Genomic DNA, 23,586 nt, shown 5'->3' with positions numbered 1-23,586 from the left:
TCCCTTGTTCCTCATACTGTGCCTGACTCTATCCCCCCTTGTTCCTCATACTGTGCCTGGCTCTATCCCCCCCCTTTGCCCTCATACTGTGCCTGGCTCTATCCCCCCCCTTTGCCCTCATACTGTGCCTGGCTCTATCCCCCCTTTGCCCTCATACTGTGCCTGGCTCTATCCCCCCTTTGCCCTCATACTGTGCCTGGCTCTTACCCCCCTTTCTCCTCATACTGTGCCTGGCTCTATCCCCCCTTTTTCCTCATACTGTGCCTGGCTCTAATCCCCCCTTTTTCCTCATACTGTGCTTCTCTCCCCCCTTTTTCCTCATACTGTGCTTCTCTCCCCCCTTTTTCCTCATACTGTGCCTCTCTCCCCCTCCTTTTTCCTCATAGTGTGCTTTTCTTCTTTTCTGTCTTCTCTCTTCTTTCGTCGTCCTCTCTGCGCTGCTCCTCACTGAATGTCAGGCCTGACATTCAGTGTAAACAGAGCAAGAAGAAGGTGGGACGCTGGCGCCGCGATCAGGTAAGAAATCTTCTTTTTTTTTTCTAGTTTACTACCCCTGCTCCCCCCTCCAAAACACACCCCAACCCTCCCACCCACCCCCACCCCCCCCCCCCCCCCCCCCCCGACGCCACCGCCCAAAAAAAACCTTCAAAAGAAGAGAGGAAAAAAAAAAAAAAGAGATTAGGCAATAAAAAAAACAAAAAACGAATTGTGGGCATGTCTGGGCCTTGGTAATTAGCACCCGCCCCCCCTTCCTGTGTGAAAGGCAGATGGTGCCATGCGAAATACATTAAGGTATACTGATCAGAAAAACAGAGTTTGGCAATGTATAGCCAACAGTAATAAAAATGTCAGAAACACATCTTGTTCCCTCTAAGGTAAACAGACCCTCACTTTCGCCAAAATCCCCAAATGGATTTGAGCGCTTGTGCGTGTGGCCAGGTGGAAACCTGCTATTGTGTAATACTGAGCTTGCAAAGTATAATTCATTTTAATGCATATCAATAAATGAGTATTCTGTTTCTTGGCCCTAGAAAACCCTCTATTGGAATACCTTTTCTTTCTCTTGTTTGGTTTGATGTGATTACTGGTTTGAAATACATAATTAACCTTAGCTGAAAAAAGTCTCTCAGACATGGAGGGATATATCCATATAAGTATATGTGGATTTCCAAGGAATATCTGCTAATCAGCACTTAAATATCAATAAACCTGTATCTATTTGTGCATGTCGCTACACTAACACTCAGCTGAGAACCAGTGAACCTTAATATATGTGTAAGAACTGATTTACTAACGCACTAAGGACCTGAGTAATTAAGGAGAGCAAAACATAAAAAAAGGAGGAACTTTCCACCTAAGCCAAACCATGTTGCATTGGAGGGGGAAGTAAATTTTAAATGTGGGGACAGATTTATAGTTGGTCATGTCCTTGATTAACTTTAAATTTCAGTGTAAAAATAAAGCTATCAAGTATTTGAGTTATGAAAAAAACAACCAGTATGTAATTTTTATGTGAAAAATAATAAACTAATTTGCATCCCTTGCATTGTAATATGGTTTGTTTATGTTTATTGATGAACTAACAGCATGCATGCTGTATTACAACCATTGTCTTAAGATAAGAATTCTAAAGTTCTTTCAGTCATAAAATACCAAGGATCCTTAAAGACTGAATACATATCGTACTCCTTTAAGATTGAACTTTGAGTGCAAATTTAACTTTCGCTTCTCAGATGGCATTATTACATACAATATAAGAAGGGCTCAGTCGTGCTCTTATATTAAGGTTGCATCTAATATACGACAGTTCACCATGTTAAATCTGTGAGATGGGGGGCATGGTGTTTGAGGGGCTACATTTTAAAAAGTTTTAAAGCTATTAAGCTGAAATTTGGCATGTGAATGGAGAACTGTCCACAGGTGTCGCATGCCACATTTCAGAAAAAAAAAAAGAATAAAAAATGACAAATTAGGATTAATTTAAAGTTCAAAATCTCACCGTTTTTTTTTTTCCATTTTCTGTTTTGCAAAAGTCTCAGTTTTTCTGTTTTTATTTTGGGAGAGTGTACATGAGGATTTAAGACTTGTGGTTTTGTTTTGTTTTTTGTTTGTTTTTTTGCAACAATGAAGTTTTTCCTTTTGGTTACATGGAACAAGAAAAAACAGAAAAACATACATTGTAAATTACAAGGGAGAAGAGGGGGGGTCAAGGGGAGGGGTAGAGGGGGAGGCAATACACATCAATATAAATCAATAGCATGAAACAGTACCACTCAACATTTTACAGATTTTACAAATCGTTTGAGCAACAACAAAGATAGTAGCCCTTTGATTTTACTGTGGGGAGTTACACTGGGTTCCCCCAGAGGCGGGCAGGGCTGAGGATTTGGCTACATATCGATTTCATTCAAACCATATGATGTGGGGACAGGAGGCAGAGGAAGAGTAAGGGACTCCCAGCGTTTCCATGTCACAGCTTAACTGAACCTTAGAAATTATCTTGACTATGGAGGGCAGCGTAGCTGATTTCCAGGCTTGGGCAATCACCGCTCGGGTAGCTATAAAGATGTGACCTATGACTTACCGATCTCCCAATAGCACTTGTGGGGGAAAGAAATGTAAGAGAGCAATTTCTGGTGTGCTAGGGATCGGAGTTCGAATAACTTTAAAAAATAAGGCATACACCTCTGCCCAAAGAACTCTGACCACTGGACAACTCCAAAAAACATGAAAAATATCCCCTATTTCTCCACATCCACGCCAACAGGTCCTGGACTGATCTGGCCATATCTTATGCAACCTATCGGGGGTCATGTAGAGTCTGTAAAGTAACTTGTAAAGCATCTCCAAGTGATTCAAACACCTCGACATCCTGTGGGCATTTTGGTAGATTTTGTCCCACTGATCCGAGTCAAATTCCCGGCCAATATCCCTCTCCCAGGCTAGCTGGGAAGAGGCTTTTATCGGGTGCTGACTTGTGTTGAGGTGGGTGTACCAGAAGGAGATAGCCGCTTTGTTACTGCCAGTTGAAAGTCTAGATAAAAAGAGAGCTGGTGGGTGCACGGAATGTAGCCAATGCCTAACCTGGAGGTACTTATAAAAATATTGGTTAGGAATGTGGAATTTGTCCCTCAATTTCGAGAAGGGTAATAGCCCCGAGTCAGAATAGAGCAGTTTGAGATTAGTGATGCCCCTTAAATACCACAGAGAGAGGTTTAGGTTTGGAATAAGTTTCAAAACTGCAAGGAGGGAACGATTAGAGGTAGGGAGGGTGACATGGTTAGAGGTTTTTAGGAATTTGTCCCAGGTTGTCAGTGCATCACACGGGAGACGTAGGAGGGTAGTCTGGGGGGATCTCCAGGACCTAGGAATCCAGAGAAGGTCAGCCAGTGGAAATGTATTATTGAGGCCTCTCTCCAAGTCGACCCAGGATTTAAGGGAGCCCGGGAGAGACCAGTCTCGGAGCTGAGCTAAGATGGCCGCGTCCTGTTATTTGACCAAGTCCGGCAAGGCTAAGCCCCCAGTCTTTTTTGAGCGTGCCATAATTGAATAAGCTAGTTTAGGAGGTTTCCCTTTCCATACATAAGAGGTAAGTAAGTTACGTAATTTGTCCATATAGAGTTTGGGCAACTTAAAAGGCAAAGTCCTAAATAAATACATCATTTTGGGCAGAAGGAACATTTAAAACGTGGCTATCCTGCCTAACCAGGAGACCTCATAATGTTGCCACACTTTTGCCAGAGTGTTTAACTGAATCAATAGTGGACCATAGTTGGCCTCCAAGAGGGAATCTAAATGTGGGGTTATCATGATTCCCAGATAGGGCATGGAAAGGGACCTCCAAGAATATGGGAAGGCCGTCTTGAGGCGACCCAGAAGGGGCTCTGTCAAGTTAATAGGGAGAGCGTCCGTTTTAGTTGTGTTTACTTTGTAATAGGAGGCCCTTTCAAATTCCTGTAGCAAATCATGTAAATGTGGAAGTGAGGTCTCCGGGCTAGTCACATACAGCAAAATGTCGTCCGCAAAAAGACATAGTTTGTGAGTGGTGGCAGCTAAAGTGATGCCAGGGAGTTGCGGATGTTGCCTGATTTGCTCGGCCAAGGGTTCAATTGGCAAGAGATAAATGAGGGGCGAGAGGGGACAGCCTTGTCTGGTACCATTTGAAAGTGTGAATTTGGCTGATGAGAAGCTGTTGCTATAGACCGATGCGGAGGGGCCCTTATATAAAGCTAGTATAGATTGCAGTATTCCCCCACTAAAACCAAACTGATCAAGGACTCGCGCCATATAGCCCCAGTGAAGCCTATCAAAGGCTTTTTCCGCGTCTAGTAACATAATTAATAGTTCATGGTGGTGTTTATTGGCTTGCTCTAGTATATTAATCGTTCTACGTGTATTGTCGGATGCTTGTCTTCCGAGGACAAAGCCAACCTGATCTGGGTGTATCAAGGCTGGGATAAAGGGATTAAGCCTATTGGCAATCAATTTGGCATAAATTTTTATATCCGTATTAAGAAGGGAGATTGGTCTATAGTTCTGACATTTAGTTGGGTCCTTGCCCGGCTTGGGTATCGTGACAATACGGGACTCCAGCATCTCCGAGGGGAAATTCCCCTGGTGAGTGCCTGCATTAAATAACTGTTCTAGGAGTGGAGTAAGTTCGGTCTGGAATGTAGCATAAAAATTGTTAATAAATCCTTCAGGTCCCAGCTTTGTCTTTAGGTAGGGATTTAATAACGCGTGCAATCTCAGCCTGTGACCATGGGGCATTCAAGGAAATCAGAGAGTCAGAGTCCAAAGATGGTAATTTTAGTTGGCTCAAAAAATTCTCACTCAAATTTGGGGTCAGTTGGGGGGAGATGTCACAATCAGAAAGATTGTATAGTTTAGTGTAGTAAACTGCGAATTTATTGGCTATATCTCGTGGGTTAGACGTTCTGACACCGGATTCATCTATTAGAAATTTAATGCGATAACGGGCCCTTTGTCCTCTCAACTTTCTAGCAAGCAAACCTCCCTGCTCTATTCCCTGAAACGTAGTATTTCTGCTGCAGTCTACTCAAGGCTTGTTGAGTACGAAAAAGTAATAGTTTTTGTAATTGATCTTTTACTAGAGATAGGCAGGCCTTAAGATCTGGCTCCAGTCTGAATGGCTGTGCCTCACATTACAGCTTTGAGCGTGCACCAGAAATTAAAGACGGAGGTATCCTCCGGAGAGTTGGTGTCAATATATATATCAAGCGTTTCTTTAAGGGCAGTCTTTGCCTCGAGAGAGGTCAAAAGATATGGGGCCATTCACCAAGAACCAGAGGGAATTACGTGTTGCGGGTATTGCCAGGTCCAAACCACCGGAGCATGGTCAGACCACGATATCGGGAGGATCTTAATTGACCTGGTATTCTACAAAGACCATTTATCCGACAGAAAGGTCTATTCTAGAATAGGAGTTATGTACCGCAGAGTAGTATGTGTAATCTCGCTCTAAGGGGGCGTGCGTCCTCCAGACATCGTAGAGTCCATACTCCGCCAATAGTCTAGCAAAGGCAGCTGAGGGACCCTTTGTATTATCCGCTGAGCGGGAAGATGGCTGTGATGATCTGTCTAATTTAGGGTCAGATACAATGTTAAAGTCTCCCATAAGAATGAGAGTGCCCTGTTTTTATTTCTCAATTTCTCGTAATGTGGTCCTGAGGAAAGGAATTTGTCTTGAATTGGGTGCATATAGTGAGACGATTGTGACCAATTTACCATTTAGGAATCCCACCACAATAAGATATCTCCCATTTTTATCCTCGAACTTAGAGTTAAGAGTAAAATTTGATTTGGAGCTGAACAGGAGGGCTACTCCGCTACGTTTAAAAGGAGCATTTGCGGTATAGCAAATGGAAATCTGTGGTCTTTAAGCGGGGGGGCTCTAGCCAAAAAATGTGTTTCTTGTACTGCTACAATATCAACTTTTTGCTTATAGGAAGAAAGATAATGCGAAACATCTTTTAGCAGGAGAGTTCAATCCCCTTACATTTAGAGATAAAAACTTGACCATTTTGGCTTACTATGACTCTTTGGGGACCTCGCGGAGATTTTACACCTGGTAAATAGAAAGACTTGCTTGCCTACAGGGGAAGGGGTGCTAAGGGGAAGCGGAAAGCTGCGGGAAGGATAACAGAACACAAAAACAAACATAAATAACCCCAATGCTGGGATTAAAGTAGTTGCCAGAGGGAGACATCATCTGGCAAAATCAGTAACTATGGGGACATGGCCCTAGAAACAGTGTACCCACCCAAGATAGTAACACAGTTGAATGGCAAAGAACAGCAAAAAAACTAAAAATACCATAAAACAAAACAATTACAATTATCACCTGTAAAGTTAACACTACTAGTAACATAGAAAATCCTGCTATATATTGAAGGAGTATATAAATAACCTGAACAAACCTATCAATTAAGGATGTAATTTGGTTATTAAGTAAGAAAAAATATATATCAACTAGATATCCTATATATAAACGCTCAAAGAGTCCCGCTCAGCTCTGGGGCTGAAACTGCTCACCGCCCGAAGGTCTGCGATCCATTCTCCCACTAAAGCTTCACTTCGTTATACTAGTTGGAATCGGAAACCATAGTGAAGCAGACTTTAAAGAGTCCAGAGGGCATGATGTAGAACTGGATCACCCTCACAGGAGGCAGGCCTTCGAACAAAAGTGGTAGCCGTAGACAAGAGTTTAACTGCGATTCTGCATCCAGAAATGGCTAGACCTTCCAAGATCAAGACGAAGGGGCTGAGGCTGTGGTTGCGGTTTGAATGTCCCAGGATTTCAGGAGTTGGATACCTTCCTCCACAGCGGCAATCACATGGGTGGAATTGTTACGCTGGATAATAAGTTTAACTGGAAAACCCCAACGATATTGAATTTGGTTCTCTCGGAGCGCTTTAGTGATAGACTGGAATGAGCGGCGTTTAACTACAGTGGCTGGGGAAAAGTCTAGGAATAATTGCAGATTTTGTAAAACCTCTTCCGCTGCCTGTGTTCTGGCTGCCCGTAGGATCCTTTCCTTGATATGGAAGAAGTGTACCCGCATTAGCGTGTCGCGAGGTGCCGACTCCAGTCCGCCCCTCGGTTTCAGCAGTCTATGAATGCGATCTAGAAGTAGGTCTTGATCAGAGGCTTCAGGAAGAAGTTTCTTGAATAAGCTATTGGCAAAGACCGGAAGCTCTGAGATTGAGATAGACTCCGGGACACCCCGCAGCTTCAGGTTATTTCTCCGGGAGCGATATTCCACATCAGCCAACTTGTCAGCCATCCCAAAGACATAATTTTCCAATTTCTTATGAGATGCCGCAAACTCTTCCATCTTATCTTCGATAGGAGAAGTTCTCCCACCCACTTCCGCCACCTGCGCCTTGACCTCCCGGATCGAGGAGCGTAATTCAGATAGAACATCGGTTTTGAAAGAGTCAAACATTAATTGCATAGATTTAATGGTGACTGGGGCGTCCTGGTCCATTTGTGATAGAACCGAGGCGGATGTAGATTGAATCAGAGCTGGCAAAGTTGCTCTGGATCTCGGGTCTTCTGAACCTTTGTGTTTGGGAACCGCCCCTGCGGATGGGGAGGACTGAGGTTTGAAGAACTGTACTGCAGAAGGCGTCTTTGTGGATTTATGTCTATTAGGAGCCATCATGAAAGCGAGTCCCAAATAGCTTGGAGACGTGGCTAGATGCTTTAGATCAGGCTTGTCCAACCCGCGGGCCGCATGCGGGCCAGCACGCCTGTTATAGTGGCCCAGAAGGAGTTTTGGTTGTGGCAATGGGGCAGCGCTGTTCATGGACCTTATCTCCCTGCTACATACTTCTACTTGTATTACTAATGGGGCATTATATATTATTCTCTTTGGCCCATTATAAGTTGTTATCCCTTAACTAACATAGTGGTGTAATTATCAAAACAGGTGACAATTTGCGGTCACAGTGGTGTATATGTCAGGTAGGGCAGGCCTGGAAAGGGCACCCTGATATACAATGCCTGGCTTAAATGCACTTTATTGATATTGCATTGAAACAATACAAAAAGTGATTATAGTATAATAACTAGAGAGGATTTTTTGAACTGGGCGATTGAAAGGTAAGTATAGGGGGATTTGAAAAAAAAGTGATATATATATATATATATATATATATATATATATATATATATATGAGAAAAAAAGTGATATATATATATATATATCACTTTTTTTCTCATATATATATATATATATATATATCTATATATATATATATATATATATATATATATATATATATATATATGTGTGTGTGTTAACTATGTTTTCTATGGTTTTTTGGATGATCAGCTATCGTTATTGTTAGTGCATCTTATGTGCGTCCCAAACCAACTCGTCTTCCAATGTAGCCCAGGGAAGCTAAAAGGTTGGACACCCCTGCTTAAAATAGTTTAGAAGATTAAGCTGGGGTCTTTTTCGGCAGTTAGCGTAGTAAGAGGCTAATCAGGCATGATCGTATTAGAAATAATACAGATGATAATAGGCTTAAGGGATCCTGGGTGGGTGATTCATCTCACATTCACGCTTGAGACCTCTCTATGCACATAGTGCCTGCAGACCTGGCACTTATATATAGAACTTAGATAGCTGTGCAGTCTAATAACTTAGCAGGATCGTATCTTTTTACTCTCCACACAGGTGGGGACCAGCCCTCACCAGGATGATAATCAGCAGCAGACCTGCGACCGACTGCGCCCGTTAGGGACCTCAGCGAGGATCCTCACTCCTATAATATTATTGCGTGAATGGTAATGGCAATTGTAGCAAGCACTTTAGGTGAGGATCAGGCTCTCTACCATGAGCTAAATATTGGAGCTGGGAGATGACAGGAATGGTGCCTTAGGCTGCTTTGTAGTTCATACCATCGGTGTAGAAAGGGAGGCATGGGACACTGTAATCTCTTTTTCAATATCCTTCACGCTGGCACTTATGTATGTATATAGTTTCTGAAGCCCTGAATGAATTTCAGGCTACATAGAGCAGGCTCCCTGTACACCCCCCAATGGAGCCTAGCTGAGCAGTGGCTGGGAAGACCCTGATCAAGTCCCACAGCAAGAGGCAAATGCAATCTGCTTAATGCAATCTGGCCCGAGCAGCATCCCGACTTGCGGTTTGTTTTGATAGAAAGACATTAGGGCTGAGGAGTGTCTTTGAGAGGTCACAAGTTTGAGAAGTTTACAGTTTTTTTTACAATTTAGAAAAATATGCCTCATTTTAAAGATAGGGCATTTCACAGAATTTCATAACGTTGCCCATGTCAAATAGAGGTGTGTCCTGGGTGTACTCAGACTGGCTTCACTTGCGAGTACAAATATGGCTGAGTCTCTCGCTAAGAAATTTCGTTCTGTGAGGAGGAGAAATTAACCATATTTGCCGGGTACAGGGGGGCTGGTTGGTGTTTTGGGACAGAGAGGGGGCACCCTATAGTATTATTGGACCTGGCACAGTTTAATCCCTCTAAGCGGTGCCAAAGCGGCTGTAACAGAGCCAGTTTAAAACTTCCTGCCCCTCAGTGACATCAGTTAATTTATTCACTGAGCTGGGGGCAATTCAAAACTGCTCTGTACTGCGGATCCTGTACCGATCGCACAGAGTGGTGATCAGTGCTAGGAATAGGATAGTCAGTGAGTTACTCCGGGATACCTGCGGGCAGTGGGAACAGCCCTCGCTGGTGAGCAGCGTATGAAAGCATAGCCAGTCTTGTAGTCTAAGAACTTGCTTTATTACCTACTCCATCATCACTCAGCTCAGTGGCGCACGCAGGGGGGGTTTCTGAGTCTCTAGAAACCCCCCCTGTGCTAACTAAGTGGCCACTGTCCTATACAGCAGCCGCGGCGCTGTCAAAGAAGCATCCGCGGCGGTGCTGTAGTGTATACAGCACCGCCGCGGATGCTTCTTAGACAGCGCCGCGGCTGCTGTATAGGACAGACCTGACGAAATGGAGCTCTCTCTCGGGTTGTTTTTTTTGTGGGGGTTTTTTGGGTCGGGGGGAAACCCCCCTCCCTGTGCCCTTCCCCCGCCCCGACAATCCTCCGTGCGCCCCTGCAGCTATCATCTTATTAGAAACGGATCTAAAGTGCACGTATACAAATTCAGCACACAGAGGATTCCCAAACAAAAGTAATAATATTCATGTAGCTGTTGAAATTCTGTGAAAAACCTGGATAATGTCCTGATAGTGTTCGAAGAAACTTGATAGTGATGTTCAATTCATAGTATAGAGTACTTGGCAAAAAAAGTCTTTATCCAATTAGTGTAACTGCAGCCGTTCAATACAATAAAATACGTAAATATTAATGTAATCGCTATAAGCTGCTCTTGAGTCCTCTGGACGCTGTGGCTTGGGATCGAGACTATGGCAAATAGATCTTTGTAGCTGTGGTGGATCACTATTAAATAATTTTGGTAAAAATGTATTTAAGCCTTTGGTGTCTTGTGATGTGGGGAAGTGGCTTGTTTTTTTTTTTTTTGTTGTTCTGTGGAAATGTGTATTCGGCGACTGTCTGAAGTATTCATGCCAGTCAGATCTTTTAAATTGTTAGTGAGTCTCCGGCCTCTGAAATATGATCCAGGATATCACTGCAAGGTTTTTTTTTTTTATAAAACTTTTTTTTATTAGGAACATCTTTTTTTCAATAAAAAAGAGGGCATTGCAGAATATCGGGAGGTTAATCAGAAGCAGATAACACTTGTTTACATACAGCAGGACACATAAACAGTCTCATGGTGTCCTCATATTCAGAAGACAATTGTACATTTATCTAGTATTGTAAAGATGTTGTTTTAATATCTTAGAATTATAGGGTATAAAGGGAGGGGGGTGTAATGGGTGAAAAGGGGGACCTGTAGGGCCATGGGAAGGGATTGGGGGTTGAGGATTCACGCATTTGATGAGAGAAAAATACACTTGCTTAGAAATACCATTCCATATTCATATATCACTAAAACTGGAGTGGAGTTTGATTATAATATAAAGCCCATGAGGACCAGACTTTGTAGAAGGAGACGGAGGAGCCCCTCAGCACGCTAGTAATGTGTTCCATCTGGTAAGTATGCCAAATCCGGTAACAGACCATCTGAAGTGTTGGTGGTGTGGAGTTCTTCCAAGAGGCCGCTATCTGACATGTGGCAGCGCTGATGATGTGTCTAAGAAGCTTGTGTTCAGATTTGGTAAGGTCTGGAAGGGACAGTGGAAGTAAAATGTGCTTAGGGTCAGATGGTATGTGAGCGTCTAGAATTGCTGAAGCTATGGGCGGATCCCGGGGCAGTCCCACCATATATGCATAAAAGTTCCTGCTTGACCACAGTTTCTTCATCCGTCTGCGCTGGTCTGTGGGTATATTTTTTTGTAGTCTCGAGGGCACATAATACCATCTGTGTAACAGTTTGTTAGCATTTTCTTTGATGCGGACATTTATTGAACACCGGTCTGTACATTCATAAATATCCGACCATTCTTCCTGGTCTAGTGCAATCCCCAAGTCCACCTCCCACTGTGTCTGAAAGCGATCCTTAACAGGCGGAGTGGCAGGGAGCAGGGCATTGTAGAGAATGGATATAAGACCTTTGGAAGTTGGGCCCGAAAGGCACAAGTTCTCAAATGTGGTGGGTGGCCTGGAGGAGAGTTGGGCTTTAACCGTTTGATGATAATGCCTAATCTGGAGATACTGGTGGAACTGTCCCGGAACAAAACTGCACTGCTCTACCAACTCTAAAAATTGTGGAAATATCGCTCTCTTAGTTATATGATTGAGTAACAACAGTTTGCCCTTACCTGCCCATTTTGTGTACATGGAGCGAGACATTCCGTGTGTAAAAGCAGGGTTAGACCATAAGGGCATCAGAAACGAAGGGGAAGGAGAGAGGGATGCTAAACGGTTACATCTAGACCAGATTGAGAGAGATAGGGCTAGGACTGGATGAGCTCGGACAGAGGCTGTGTGGTTGGAAGCCAGAGAACAGAGCAAATCGGTGAGCCACCCAGTATATCTGACTCTGTCCACCCATATCCTACATCCAGGGGGAGAGTGCCATTGCACACACAGCAAAGAAGCCTCTTCTCTCCAGGATAAAAATCAGGGACAGACTGATATTCTGCAAAAGGTACAGGGATTGGACTGCTGAGGAGTGGAGTAAAGTCATTTTCTCTGATGAATTGCCTTTTAGATTGTTTGGGGCCTCTGGAAAAACGCTTGTCTGGAGAAGGAAAGGTGAGCGCTACCATCAGTCCTGTGTCATGCCAACAGTAAAGCATCCAGAGACCATTTATGTGTGGGGTTGCTTCTCAGGTAAAATTCTGAGTGAGCCCACTTCCTTGGCTAAGAACACAGCCATGAATAAAGAATGGTACCAAAACTTCCTCTAAGAGCAACTTCTCCCAACCTTCCGAGAACAGTTTGCTGACGAACAGTGCCTTTTCCAGCATGATGAAGCACCTTGCCATAAGGCAAAAGTAATAACCAAGTGGCTCGGGGATCAAAACATTGAAATTTTGGGTCCATGGCCCGGAAACTCCCCAGACCTTAATCCAATTGAGAACTTGTGGTCAATCCTCAAGAGGCGGGTGGACAAACAAATCCCACAAATTCTGACAAACTCCAAGCATTGATTAGGCAAGAATTGGCAGCCATCAGTCAGTATGTGGCCCAGAAGTTGATTGACAGCATGCCAGGGCGAATTGCAGAGGACTTCGAAGAGAAGGATCAACACTGCAAATATTGACTCTTTCCATAAACTTAATGTAGTTGTCAATAAAAGCCTTTGACACTTAAGAAATGCTTGTAATTTTTCTTTAGTATAACATATCAACATCTGACAAAAAGGTCTAAAAACACTGAAGCAGCAAACTGCTTCAGTGTGCTCTTTCAAGTGGGCACTTAAAATTTACCAGTCTTCCACCTAATCCTCTCTCCAAGCTTGTCTCTTCACCTCTCTCTCTCTCTCTGTCCCCTTTCTTAATCCTCCTGTGCTTGATCCCCTGACTCCCCTGTCTGTCTGCTCTCTGTTTGCCCTCCATTTGGGATGTAAGCTCTCATGAGCAGGGCCCTCTTCCCTCCTGTCTCTCTACCATTTCTTCTGCTCCAACCTCACTATAATTGTTATGCCTAGAGCTTCTGGAGTCTTAATTTTACTTGTTTATTGTTGTGTACTGTATTACTCTGTTTTGGTACACTGTTTGTATTGTGTACGGCACCATGGAAACCATGTGGCGCCTTATAAATAAATGATAATAGTAATAATAATGATTCTCAAAACGTTTGGTCATGACTGTAGATCAGCACTCAAAAGAGGTTAACAAATTTATTCCATGCTGTAGACCCTGCCATTCTCTCCTCCTCCATTGCATTTCTTCTTGTGGTGCCTCTGAAGTAATTGCAGCCAAGATGATACAGTGGAATCTATGAATTATAATATGGTTTTGACAATGAAAATAAAACACTGTTACACATGCTGAATTATTAATTTGTATATAATGATAGATATATATGTGTGTGTGTGTGTGTTTGTTATTCACCTATAAATGTTTTTTGTTTTCCTTTTAGCCCCAGAAATATTAAATTATGAACCCATAGCAACGTCAACAGATATATGGTAAGATTTTAACTTTATTGCCAATAAAGTTTAATTGATTAGTATTTTGAAGCACAAGGGGGACTACTTATTACACGGTGAAAAAGTGAAATGCTGGCTTTGATAGTAACATGTGGTCCATAGAAAATGGGTCCTAGTCTCCTAAGCCCTGCACTTACTACTGTATAGACAACTGCCTCCACATGAAGCTTTGAGAGTTGCCCATGGACAACCAATTTGCTCCCAATTTTGAGTGATTGTACGTCAGACTGGAATTTTGTATGGTGGAAAGAATGAAAAATGTAATTTCAATGTCCATGCCATTACCACTTTAGGACCACTCACATACATTTTGTTTTACAGGAGTGCAGAAATAAATAATAGCTATAATAATAAACACCATTAAAAACAGCATATCACCAGATCTCACAGTATTCCCCACAGCATCGTAGAGTCAATAATATGGCAACCACAATATAGATAAATAGGAATTATTTCCAATACCAAATTGTAATAACCTCAAGGAAGGTACACCAGTAAGCTATGAGTAAGTTGTTGCCTTGGCCAAGTTTAAGAAATAAATTCAGTGACCATTCTGCTACACAATAAGCAGTTTTCTGTATCGTCTGTAGGCCATAGTTTCTTGCCAATTTGTAATTTCTATTTCCCAGGCCAAGTTGTAGACTTCAAAATTGGTGCTGATGCACTCATTCTGGTCCAGTGTAAATACGCTTCTCATGAGCAGGCTGTAAATACACTGCTCTTGGCCAAAATGCAAAGTACCTGGGTCTCCCGACCAAGCCATATTCACACTTCCCCCAGCCAAGTAGTACATATGCGTTTCACATTGCAAATGTACTCCTCATGACCAAGCTGTGCAACGCTTCTCCTAGCCAGGCTGTGACTACATTTCTCCCAGCCCAGCTGTAAATAAGCTACTATGATCTCAGCTTTAAGTATGCTGCTCCTGACCACAGTGTGAGATACGATTTCCTTGGCCAAGCTGTAAATACATCTCTCCAATAGAGCTGGAAATCTTGTCTCTCGCTTCTAATGGTTCTGGACCACTTGGCCACAAGCTCTCCACCAATGTGGTGGATGTCTGAATTCCAGTCATCCTGCTTCTGCAGACCTACCATAGGAGCAGAGTTTTCTCTGATGTCCGCTACAAAATGCATGCAGCTGCAGGATCGTAAGACATGTTCACAAAGGATTGCAGTATAGAATCATGATGGAATTAATAGGAGTAAGAATGCCAACATTAACCTTGGATGTTTCTTGAGCACCGAGCTTTCCTTACAGTCTCCTTTTAACATATCCAGAATTCCCACAAGGAAAAGTTCAACGCTGCAATGTCATTCTAAGGTTTAATGGTCCTGTGATTGACTGTGAGCTGGCCAGGAGAGAGAGAGAGAGTTGGTTACAAATGGTAGTACAGAAGGGGAGAGGTCAGGGTTTTTTCAGCATAGAGGTGGTACTCTAGGCTGTATGAGTAAATTAATTCCCCAAGAGATGAGGTAAACCATGAGAAAAGCTGAGATTTGAGAACAGAACCTTGTGGTACCTCAAAAAACTGGGAGTAGAGGGGAGGATGGAATGATGAAATCGCCTAGTATGAAAATAGGTAGATAAAAAGTTAGGAAATAAGTGAGACAGGCAGCAAAGTTGTCAAAGAATTGATGGATAGGTTGGACTTCAAAGAAAGGGAGGATTTTGGGAGTATTACTCAAAAGTGCAGTAAAAAAAAAAAAAAGTCGCATGATTACTCCACCAGCTAATTTGTTTCCAGGTATGGGAGTGCAGCTGAGGAAGAGTTCCCATAGGAGAGAGCTGCAGGGAATGAAGTGTCAGAGAAAGTAAAATAAGTTTCTCTAATGGCAAGGAAGTTAAGGGATTTAGGAATTAATAGATCATGGTTATATGTGAGTTTGTTAAAAAAGGAACTAGTATTCCAAAGTGCACAGAAAAGGGAAGGGTAGTGGAGATATCTGGATAAGGTTACAGGGATTGAAAGTGTTGTGCTGGAATGAGGAGTGTGAGCAGAAAGTAGGGATTGCATGGTGTCAAGATTTGCATGAGAGGTCGCCAACAGCCATAAAAAGGATCAGGGCAAGAAAGAGGACATGCAAGGATGATTTGTGGGTAAGTGGTTTGTTATTGCTATGTAGGATATTGAGTGTGGTGGGTGCAGGATAGAAAACCATTCATGAGTGCAGGCTAGGGAAGAGGAAAGTAGTGAATGGGAAATAATAATGGGCCGGGAAAATGCTGGTAAGAAAGGAGGTGTATAGAGAGAAGGGTGATGAAGGGAAGAAGGTAAAGTGTGAGAGATGTGGATTAATGTTGAATAGCTAAGGTAGGTAATGAGAGAGTGGGGATGAACAATTGATCCAAATTGGGCAGGGCAATGGAGAAGTTAATCCCCTAGCTGGGTTTAATAGAGTAGGCAGTCTTTGCAACTTGGACACATGGTCCAGAAAGCTGACAACAGAGTGATGAACTCCTGTGGGTCCAGCAACAAAACCTTGATGGCAACAACAATCACAGTTGGAATCACTGGGCAGTGGTACAGATATGGAAACCGCAATGACAGCTGAGCTCGATGGGACCAGCAGCTAAGTGGAGATATCGACAGTAATCACAGTTGAAGTCAGTGGGACCAGTAGCAATACAGAGGTAACAACAGCAATCACATATCTCTGCGAGACGAGACACTGTACAGAGATGGCAACAACAATGAAAATAGAAGTCATTGGTTCCATTCTAAAACCACCTTGTCATTTTGCAATGACAATACGAAGTGCTAAAGTGTCATTTACCAACAGTATCACAACTATTTGATGCTTTATATTTGTGAGAAGTAGAGCATATAACTGAGCTAATGTGTTACAAATTCAAATTGCATGTAATTAAGACAGTCACAATATCTCCTCAGTCTCATTATTAATTTAAAATGTAAATTAGGCTAAATAAAACAGTCAGAAAAACAGTGCTACATCTAATATGATCACCTAAAAGTGATGTAAACCTACATGGATAGAAGCTATATGGCAGAATTTGTCATGTCAAAGAATTGTATTAATTGAGATAATCGTTTCACTAAAAATGTATTAAGTGTGGCAGCTACAAAATTTGGAATGTAGGCATGTTCATAGACTTTTTTAAAAGTTATTACAGACTTTCAACTACTTGTAGGTCTTAACACAAACACCTTTTTGACCTGTACCATGCCCTTTTTTTGGCACCTCTTCATGAATAAGGCCACGCTCACCTGCAACTGTTTTATTTTTGCTAAAACAGGCAGCTGTTATTTGTTTCATTTACAAACAATTACTATATTTCGAACATGAATGACCATTTGTTTATGTACTGTATTACTAACTTTTTTATAAGTGCACAAATGAAATGGAATATCAAAATAAGTGTCTAGCTTTCAGAACTTGTTTGAGATTTGAGGGTAAATAATTATTTATAACGTTTGCAACGCTTATTATATGGCACTACAAGTGCCGCCATGCACAGGTGTGCAATATAAAACATGAAATCATTAATGTTGCCCCCATCATGAATAATTATTGCCCCTTTAGCAATCCTAATTCTATACTTATATTGCCCTCATAATGTAATACAATATAATTGCCCCATTAATATAATGAACAATAAAAATTGCCACCATAAGTTAATTATAAATTCATTTTGTCCCCTTAAATACTAAATGATTGCCACAATAATTCATAACCCATAGGTGCCTCGTTAGTTGTTATTATTGGCAAGATATCTCAAGCAGCATGTGGTTTGAGGAATGTTGCCTCTCACAACCACCTCTTTTTTTGTTTTGGCTGCTTATGAAATTGCTGCTACATACATTAAACGGTTTGTATGTAGTCAAAGTTGAAAATCGGGATGGCGATGTTGAATGCTTTGATGGATGAAACTGCAGTTTTTGGGCACTATATCAGCGGTTTTGCCTTTTAATACAATTGGCGGTTTAAAACCTGCTCGTAAAACCGCTTCTAATCAGTGGTTTATCAAAACTTTAGTTTAGTACATTTACCCTTTGAATGATGGGTATATTGTGCTGTGAAATGAGGTCTCATATTGTTGACCTTTTTAACCTTGGTGGGGGTATCATCCTGTGAAAGGCTTTATTATGTTGCTCGCCTTTAACCATTACTAAATTAACTGGTCAATTGGGTCAGTAGGTTATGACAACAAGTCTTTATATAGCAGAAAACAGATGGATGATTTATATTTTAATGTTGCACGAGAGCTATTCTGGTATGATTGCTCTTTAGAATACCAATAAAACAAAATAAACTTTTGTTTCTTGTGATCCAGATTGTGAATCATAAATGCATTTTATTGAAACATAAAAAGTATGTCCAAATATTTTCAATGCATATTCAGGCAAAAAATTCTATCCCTTACAAAATTTTATAATGCACAAAAAGTGAAATATTTACAGGAACAAGATTATAACACGCAAAAAACTTAAACAAAGATATAGCAGGTGAGATAACACAAGAACACTGGATGGTGCAAATATGTATTTTGTAAAACGCCTAAGGGCCACTGCACTAAGTTGTAATGTTGAATTATTGAGTCAGATTGTTAGAATCAATAATCGGTAATATAACATTATGACTTAGATTCAACCATTGAGGCGCCTGATATAAAGCAGTTCATTTTCTGGACAGTAGTAGCTGTATAGTGTTGTTAGACCTGGACTGCTGAAATCGATCATGCTGCTTATTTCAGATGTAGTTGTGACACAGACGTAGTGTGGCTGGATCACTTTGTCAAAGTTGAATAATTCAATGAAATAAACTCTATTGATTGATATTGTTATGGCGCAATCGCACAATAAATAACATACACTTACACATTCACTTGTAAATAGTTCACCTTAAAATAGTTCCAACACACAGTTGTTTATAATCAAATGTAATAGAGTTTACAGTTAAATATAATAATGTTAAAAGCACTTTAAAAGTATCTAAGGCTCAGGATTTAGCAAATGTATCATGTTTAGTGTCATTTTGATCTGCACATTACCATCTCTCATCCTATAATTTCGGATTTGTGATCGCTTCCTGCAATCAATAGTTATGGAAGATAAAAGATTGAATGATCAAAATGGCATTGTGTTTAGAAGTGGTTTGGGTCAGTTTCCTTGAGAAGCACATGTTTTCAGCTGTTGGGGGAAGGTGATCCTCTCTTCCCAGAGAAATCCTTTGAACTTACCTAAGACCTGATTTACATTAGACGGTCCTGAACCCTGAACTAAGGATGAGCGGGCTCAGATTTCGCTAATCCGAGCCCAACCGAACAGTGCGGATCCGACGGGATCCAAGCACTGTTCGGGTATTTCCGGCGCCCAAAAAAATGAAAGTGAGGCTCTGACGTCCAAGTCTCGCGAAACTCGGATTGCATAAATTCCCCACTCGCGGCCGCCATCTTCATTTGGGCTGTGATCAGGGAAGAGGGAGGTTGTAGGGTAGTGGTGCTCCAGCTCCTGTGTGATCAGTCCAGTGGTGCTTTATTCTTTTGTCCAGTGCTCTGTCCTGCTGAGTCAAGTGGTGCTTTTGTCCTGTGCTCTGTCCTGCTGAGTCCAGTGGTGCTTTTGTCCTGTGCTTTGTTCTGATAAGTCCATAGTAATTTTATAATTATTAACAAATCATAAAAAAATTTTACAAAAATAAAAAAAAAAATTATACAAAAATAATTACATTTTTTTTTTAAAAAAGTATAAAAAAAATTCTAGAGCAATATATTCTTGCAGTCCAGAAATATTAGTACTGCAATTCCTACATTCACTGTTCTTGCAGTCCAGAAATATTAGTACTGCAATACCTACATTCACTGTTCTTGCAGTCCAGAAATATTAGTACTGCTAAATTTCCCTACGTTCACTGTTCTTGCAGTCCAGAAATATTAGTACTGCTAAATTTCCCTACGTTCACTGTTCTTGCAGTCCAGAAATTTTAGTACTGCTAAATTTACCTACGTCCACTGTTCTTGCAGTCCAGAAATATTAGTACTGCTAAATTTACCTACGTTCACTGTTCTTGCAGTCCAGAAATATTAGTACTGCTAAATTTACCTACGTTCACTGTTCTTGCAGTCCAGAAATATTAGTACTGCTAAATTTACCTACGTTCACTGTTTCTGCAGTCCCAAAAAATTGGTACTGCAATCTAAATTACTATGTTCACTGTTTCTGCAGTTCCAAAAAATAGGTACTGCAATCTATATTACTACGTTTACTGTTTCTTTAGTCCCAAAAAATAGGTACTGCAATCTATATTACTACGTTCACTGTTTCTGCAGTCCCAAAAAATAGGTACTGCAATCTATATTACTACGTTCACTGTTTTTGCAGTTCCAAAAAATAGGTACTGCAATCTATATTACTACGTTCACTGTTTCCGCAGTCCCAAAGTGTGTGTGGTTTAGGGGTACGCTCTCTTGTGCTGCATATAATGGAGTACAAAAATTTGGAGGATAAAGTAGAACATGCTGAGAACATCTGGTCCGGACTGAAGGACCTGCCAACCATTGCAGACATGTCTACTGTCGCTGCATTGGATGCTGTCACAATTGAAAAAATGGTGGAGGATTACTTTGCTGACACCATCCAAGCAGACAAGTCAGACAGTCCTTATTTATACTGGCAGGAAAAAAAGGCAGTTTGGAAGCCCCTGTACAAACTGGCTATATTTTACCTGAGTTGTCCCCCCTCCAGTGTGTACTCGGAAAGAGTTTTTAGTGCAGCGGGGAACCTGGTCAGTGAGCGGCGAAGGAGGTTGCTTCCGCAAAACGTTGAAAAAATGATGTTCATCAAAATGAATTATCAATTCCTCAATCAAGAACAGCACTGGCCTCCAGAGACTACAGAGGGACCTGTGGTTGTGGAGTCCAGCGGGGACGAATTGATAATGTGTGAGGATGAGGAAGTACACACTGAAGGGGGCGAGGAATATGAGGATGAGGACGACATCTTGCCTCAGTAGAGCCAGTTTAGTTTGTACAGGGAGAGATGAACAGCTATTTTTGTGTGGGGGCCCAAACAAACCAATCATTTCAGCCACAGTTTTGTAGGCCCTGTCGCTGAAATGATTGGTTTGTTAAAGTGCGCCTGTCCTATTTCAACAACATCAGGGTGGGTGGGAGGGCCCAAGGACAATTCCATCTTGCAACTCTTTTTTTGACATTATGTGCTCTTTGGGGTCTAGTTTTTCAAACTGCCATCCTGTCTGCCACTGCAGTGCCACTCCTATATAGTCATCCTATGGCAAAGCGGATAACTGCGGCCGTAACAGCTATGTTGGTGTTAAACGTGCATCCGGTGTCCGCCATCTGTGCAGTGGAATTTAGACGGTTGATGGAGGTATTGTGTCCCCGGTACCAAATCCCGTCGAGATTCCACTTCAATAGGCAGTCCAGAAATATTAGTATCAGATATTAAACTACGTTCACTGTTCCTGCAGTGCAGAAATATTAGTATCAGATATTAAACTACGTTCACTGTTACTGCAGTGCAGAAATATTAATATCAGATATTAAACTACGTTCACTGTTCCTGCTACATCAAAAAAGCATGAACCTGCCCTGCCATTAACCAAAACAAGAGGTAGTGACGTGCTTGAACTCCACCCTCTATATGCTGCAGAGGATGGAGGAGCAGCAAAAAAGCCATTCAAGCCTACACAGCCACCTACGATGGGCCACGTGTTTGTGCCACCCACTTGTGTCGCTTAGCTTAGACATCCAGCTACCTCGGTGCAACCTTTTGGCCTAAAAACAATATTGTGAGGTGTTCACAATAGACTGGAAATTAGTGGAAATGAATGTTATTGAGGTTAATAATAGTGTAGGAGTGAAAAAAAAACGAAATATGGATTTTAGCACTTTTTATGCTTTTTTTTTTTTTTTTAAAAAAAAAAAAGCAGAACCCAAAATCAGAACCAGAACCTTTCGTGGGATGTTTTGGCAAAACAAATTAGAACCCAAAACCTAAAGCTAATCAGAACCCAAAACACCAAAAGTGGCCGGTGCACACCCTTACCCTGAACCAATGGAAACATGTTTTAAACTGAAACCGGATACTATCAAGCTTTTTTTTATCAGCCAAAGCTCTTTCTTTTCGCTCTCTCTCTTTGAACGTGGCTACATGTGAGTATGGCTGTGTTCCATTGTCCTCGGGGGAGCTCTATAAGGAAAATGTAATGTATTTGGTGTTTTCATACTTTCCTGCTTTAATGTAACATCTTTAATAGGTATCATGTATCGGTTATATTGTACTGTATTGTACTTGTTTATTGAAATGCTAAACAAATTGCTTTTGCTAAATAAATTGCTTGTGCTTCGGAAACATAATACAATCTCTTGGGCAATGCTTATTTGAAAACAATAAAATTAATTATTGTATAAATAAATTTAAATAGTGCAATGCACTAATGTATATCATTGCAAATGTACTTATTTTTGATATTGTGTATTACAATGGTATTTTTTTTTCTTATATTGTGTGTATTTTCGTATAGGAAATGTATTTAAATCTGAGTCCAGGGGAGGAAACTAGTTTTTTGTTTTAACCTTTCTAGTGGAATTCCCAATTAGGCTAATTAGATCTTTGTCATCTGAGAGTAACCAACACTTGAATACACAGAAGGGAGTTGTTACCTGTATCCTGCCTGGTTAAAGTGAAAGGAAACCTCTGATCAATGTGATTTAAGATATCCCAGATTAGTGTAAATACATCTCACAATCTCACTTTCTGATATTAATCTTTGAATAAAATATTTCAGTCTTTGCTGAGCCATCTCTGATCAGGGGGCTGGCTTACCCCCTGCCAGGTTTTGTGGCAGAATCTGTATAAAAAAGAGAGATGTTTGACCATGTGATGTATATTATACCATCTAGTGTGTGAACTGTTCTTATTAGGACACTTGAGCTAATAAGCATCATTTGTTTCAAGATCCTGCTTTGACAACTTCTTTCCTGCTGTAATTCCCATGACCTGCAAATTAGACCCAAATCTGATCCGTTTTCTGGCTGTTCTGAGGTTTGTGATAGGCCATGGGGGAAACCATCCACAGCAACCCTGATCTGAAGGTAAGCGGTCAGGGGTACAAGCCCAGATGTACCAGCAAGTGGGTACACTAGCAGCGACAGTTACCCAGAAGGACGCAGTGCTGGATGCAGCTAAGGAGTCCAGTGGTGGCAGCATTGTAAGCCCTTCCTACTGCGTTTAGAGGGACGCATTTGGGGTAAAGAAAGGGGACATGGAAATCTAAGCCCAGCCGGTCCCCAGCAACAACAGACAGTGTGGCATAGGAGGTCCATCCTGTCACACGTAGGTTTTTGCTTTTAAATGATCTAGGTATTCTCTATTTGTAACATTTCCAACCACTGTGGTATATTTAATTCAGCCATAGCCTGCATAAAGTCATCCCAACCACGCAGCAACTTACGGTTCGATAGTCTGCAGCTTTGTGGGAATTTGCGTACAAAATCCAGGATTTAGGAACCAGGCACAACACAATCTTTATACACAAACTCTCCTTTAGCGTTCCAATATTAAATTTGTTTTGAACAGGCTATTTTAGTTAATAGTAGTTTGCTATTCTTACTAAATCTGTCATGACCACTGGTTAAATCTTGACGATAAACAGTGTCAGATTCAACAGGTTCTTCAGAGAGTGTTTGAGTAGTTTGTTCAGTTTCAGGCATTAAAAGTGTTGATGATAGACGGCTGTCAGCAATGTGTACACCAGCATCAGATCTTTCTGTAGTGTGGCTATGTAACCCTTTGCATTTTCATACTCTAATATGTTTGTGATATCTACATTTAGACAGTACATAGCTGTTTTACGTATATATTAATTAATTATACTGTTGGCATGTAAACGGTTTATTTGTGGTTTAGGTACCCGGTACATTT

General features: G+C 41.4%; 1 protein-coding gene across 1 annotated transcript in view; it reads left to right on the top strand.

Moving 5' to 3' along the window:
- STK17B (serine/threonine kinase 17b) overlaps nucleotides 1-23,586 on the top strand; it is a 93,295-nt gene that overhangs the window by 40,883 nt on the left and 28,826 nt on the right. The window contains exon 6 of the mRNA XM_075179945.1: nucleotides 13,613-13,661. Within this exon, the coding sequence (XP_075036046.1) occupies nucleotides 13,613-13,661 (49 nt within the window). The remainder of the gene's footprint in view (nucleotides 1-13,612; nucleotides 13,662-23,586) is intronic.

The sequence above is a fragment of the Mixophyes fleayi genome, chromosome 7, assembly GCF_038048845.1.
Source record: "Mixophyes fleayi isolate aMixFle1 chromosome 7, aMixFle1.hap1, whole genome shotgun sequence".
In the NCBI taxonomy this organism is placed as follows: domain Eukaryota; kingdom Metazoa; phylum Chordata; class Amphibia; order Anura; family Limnodynastidae; genus Mixophyes; species Mixophyes fleayi.
The sequence above is the reverse complement of the archived record's forward strand: the minus strand, read 5'-3'. Positions and strand labels throughout refer to the sequence as shown.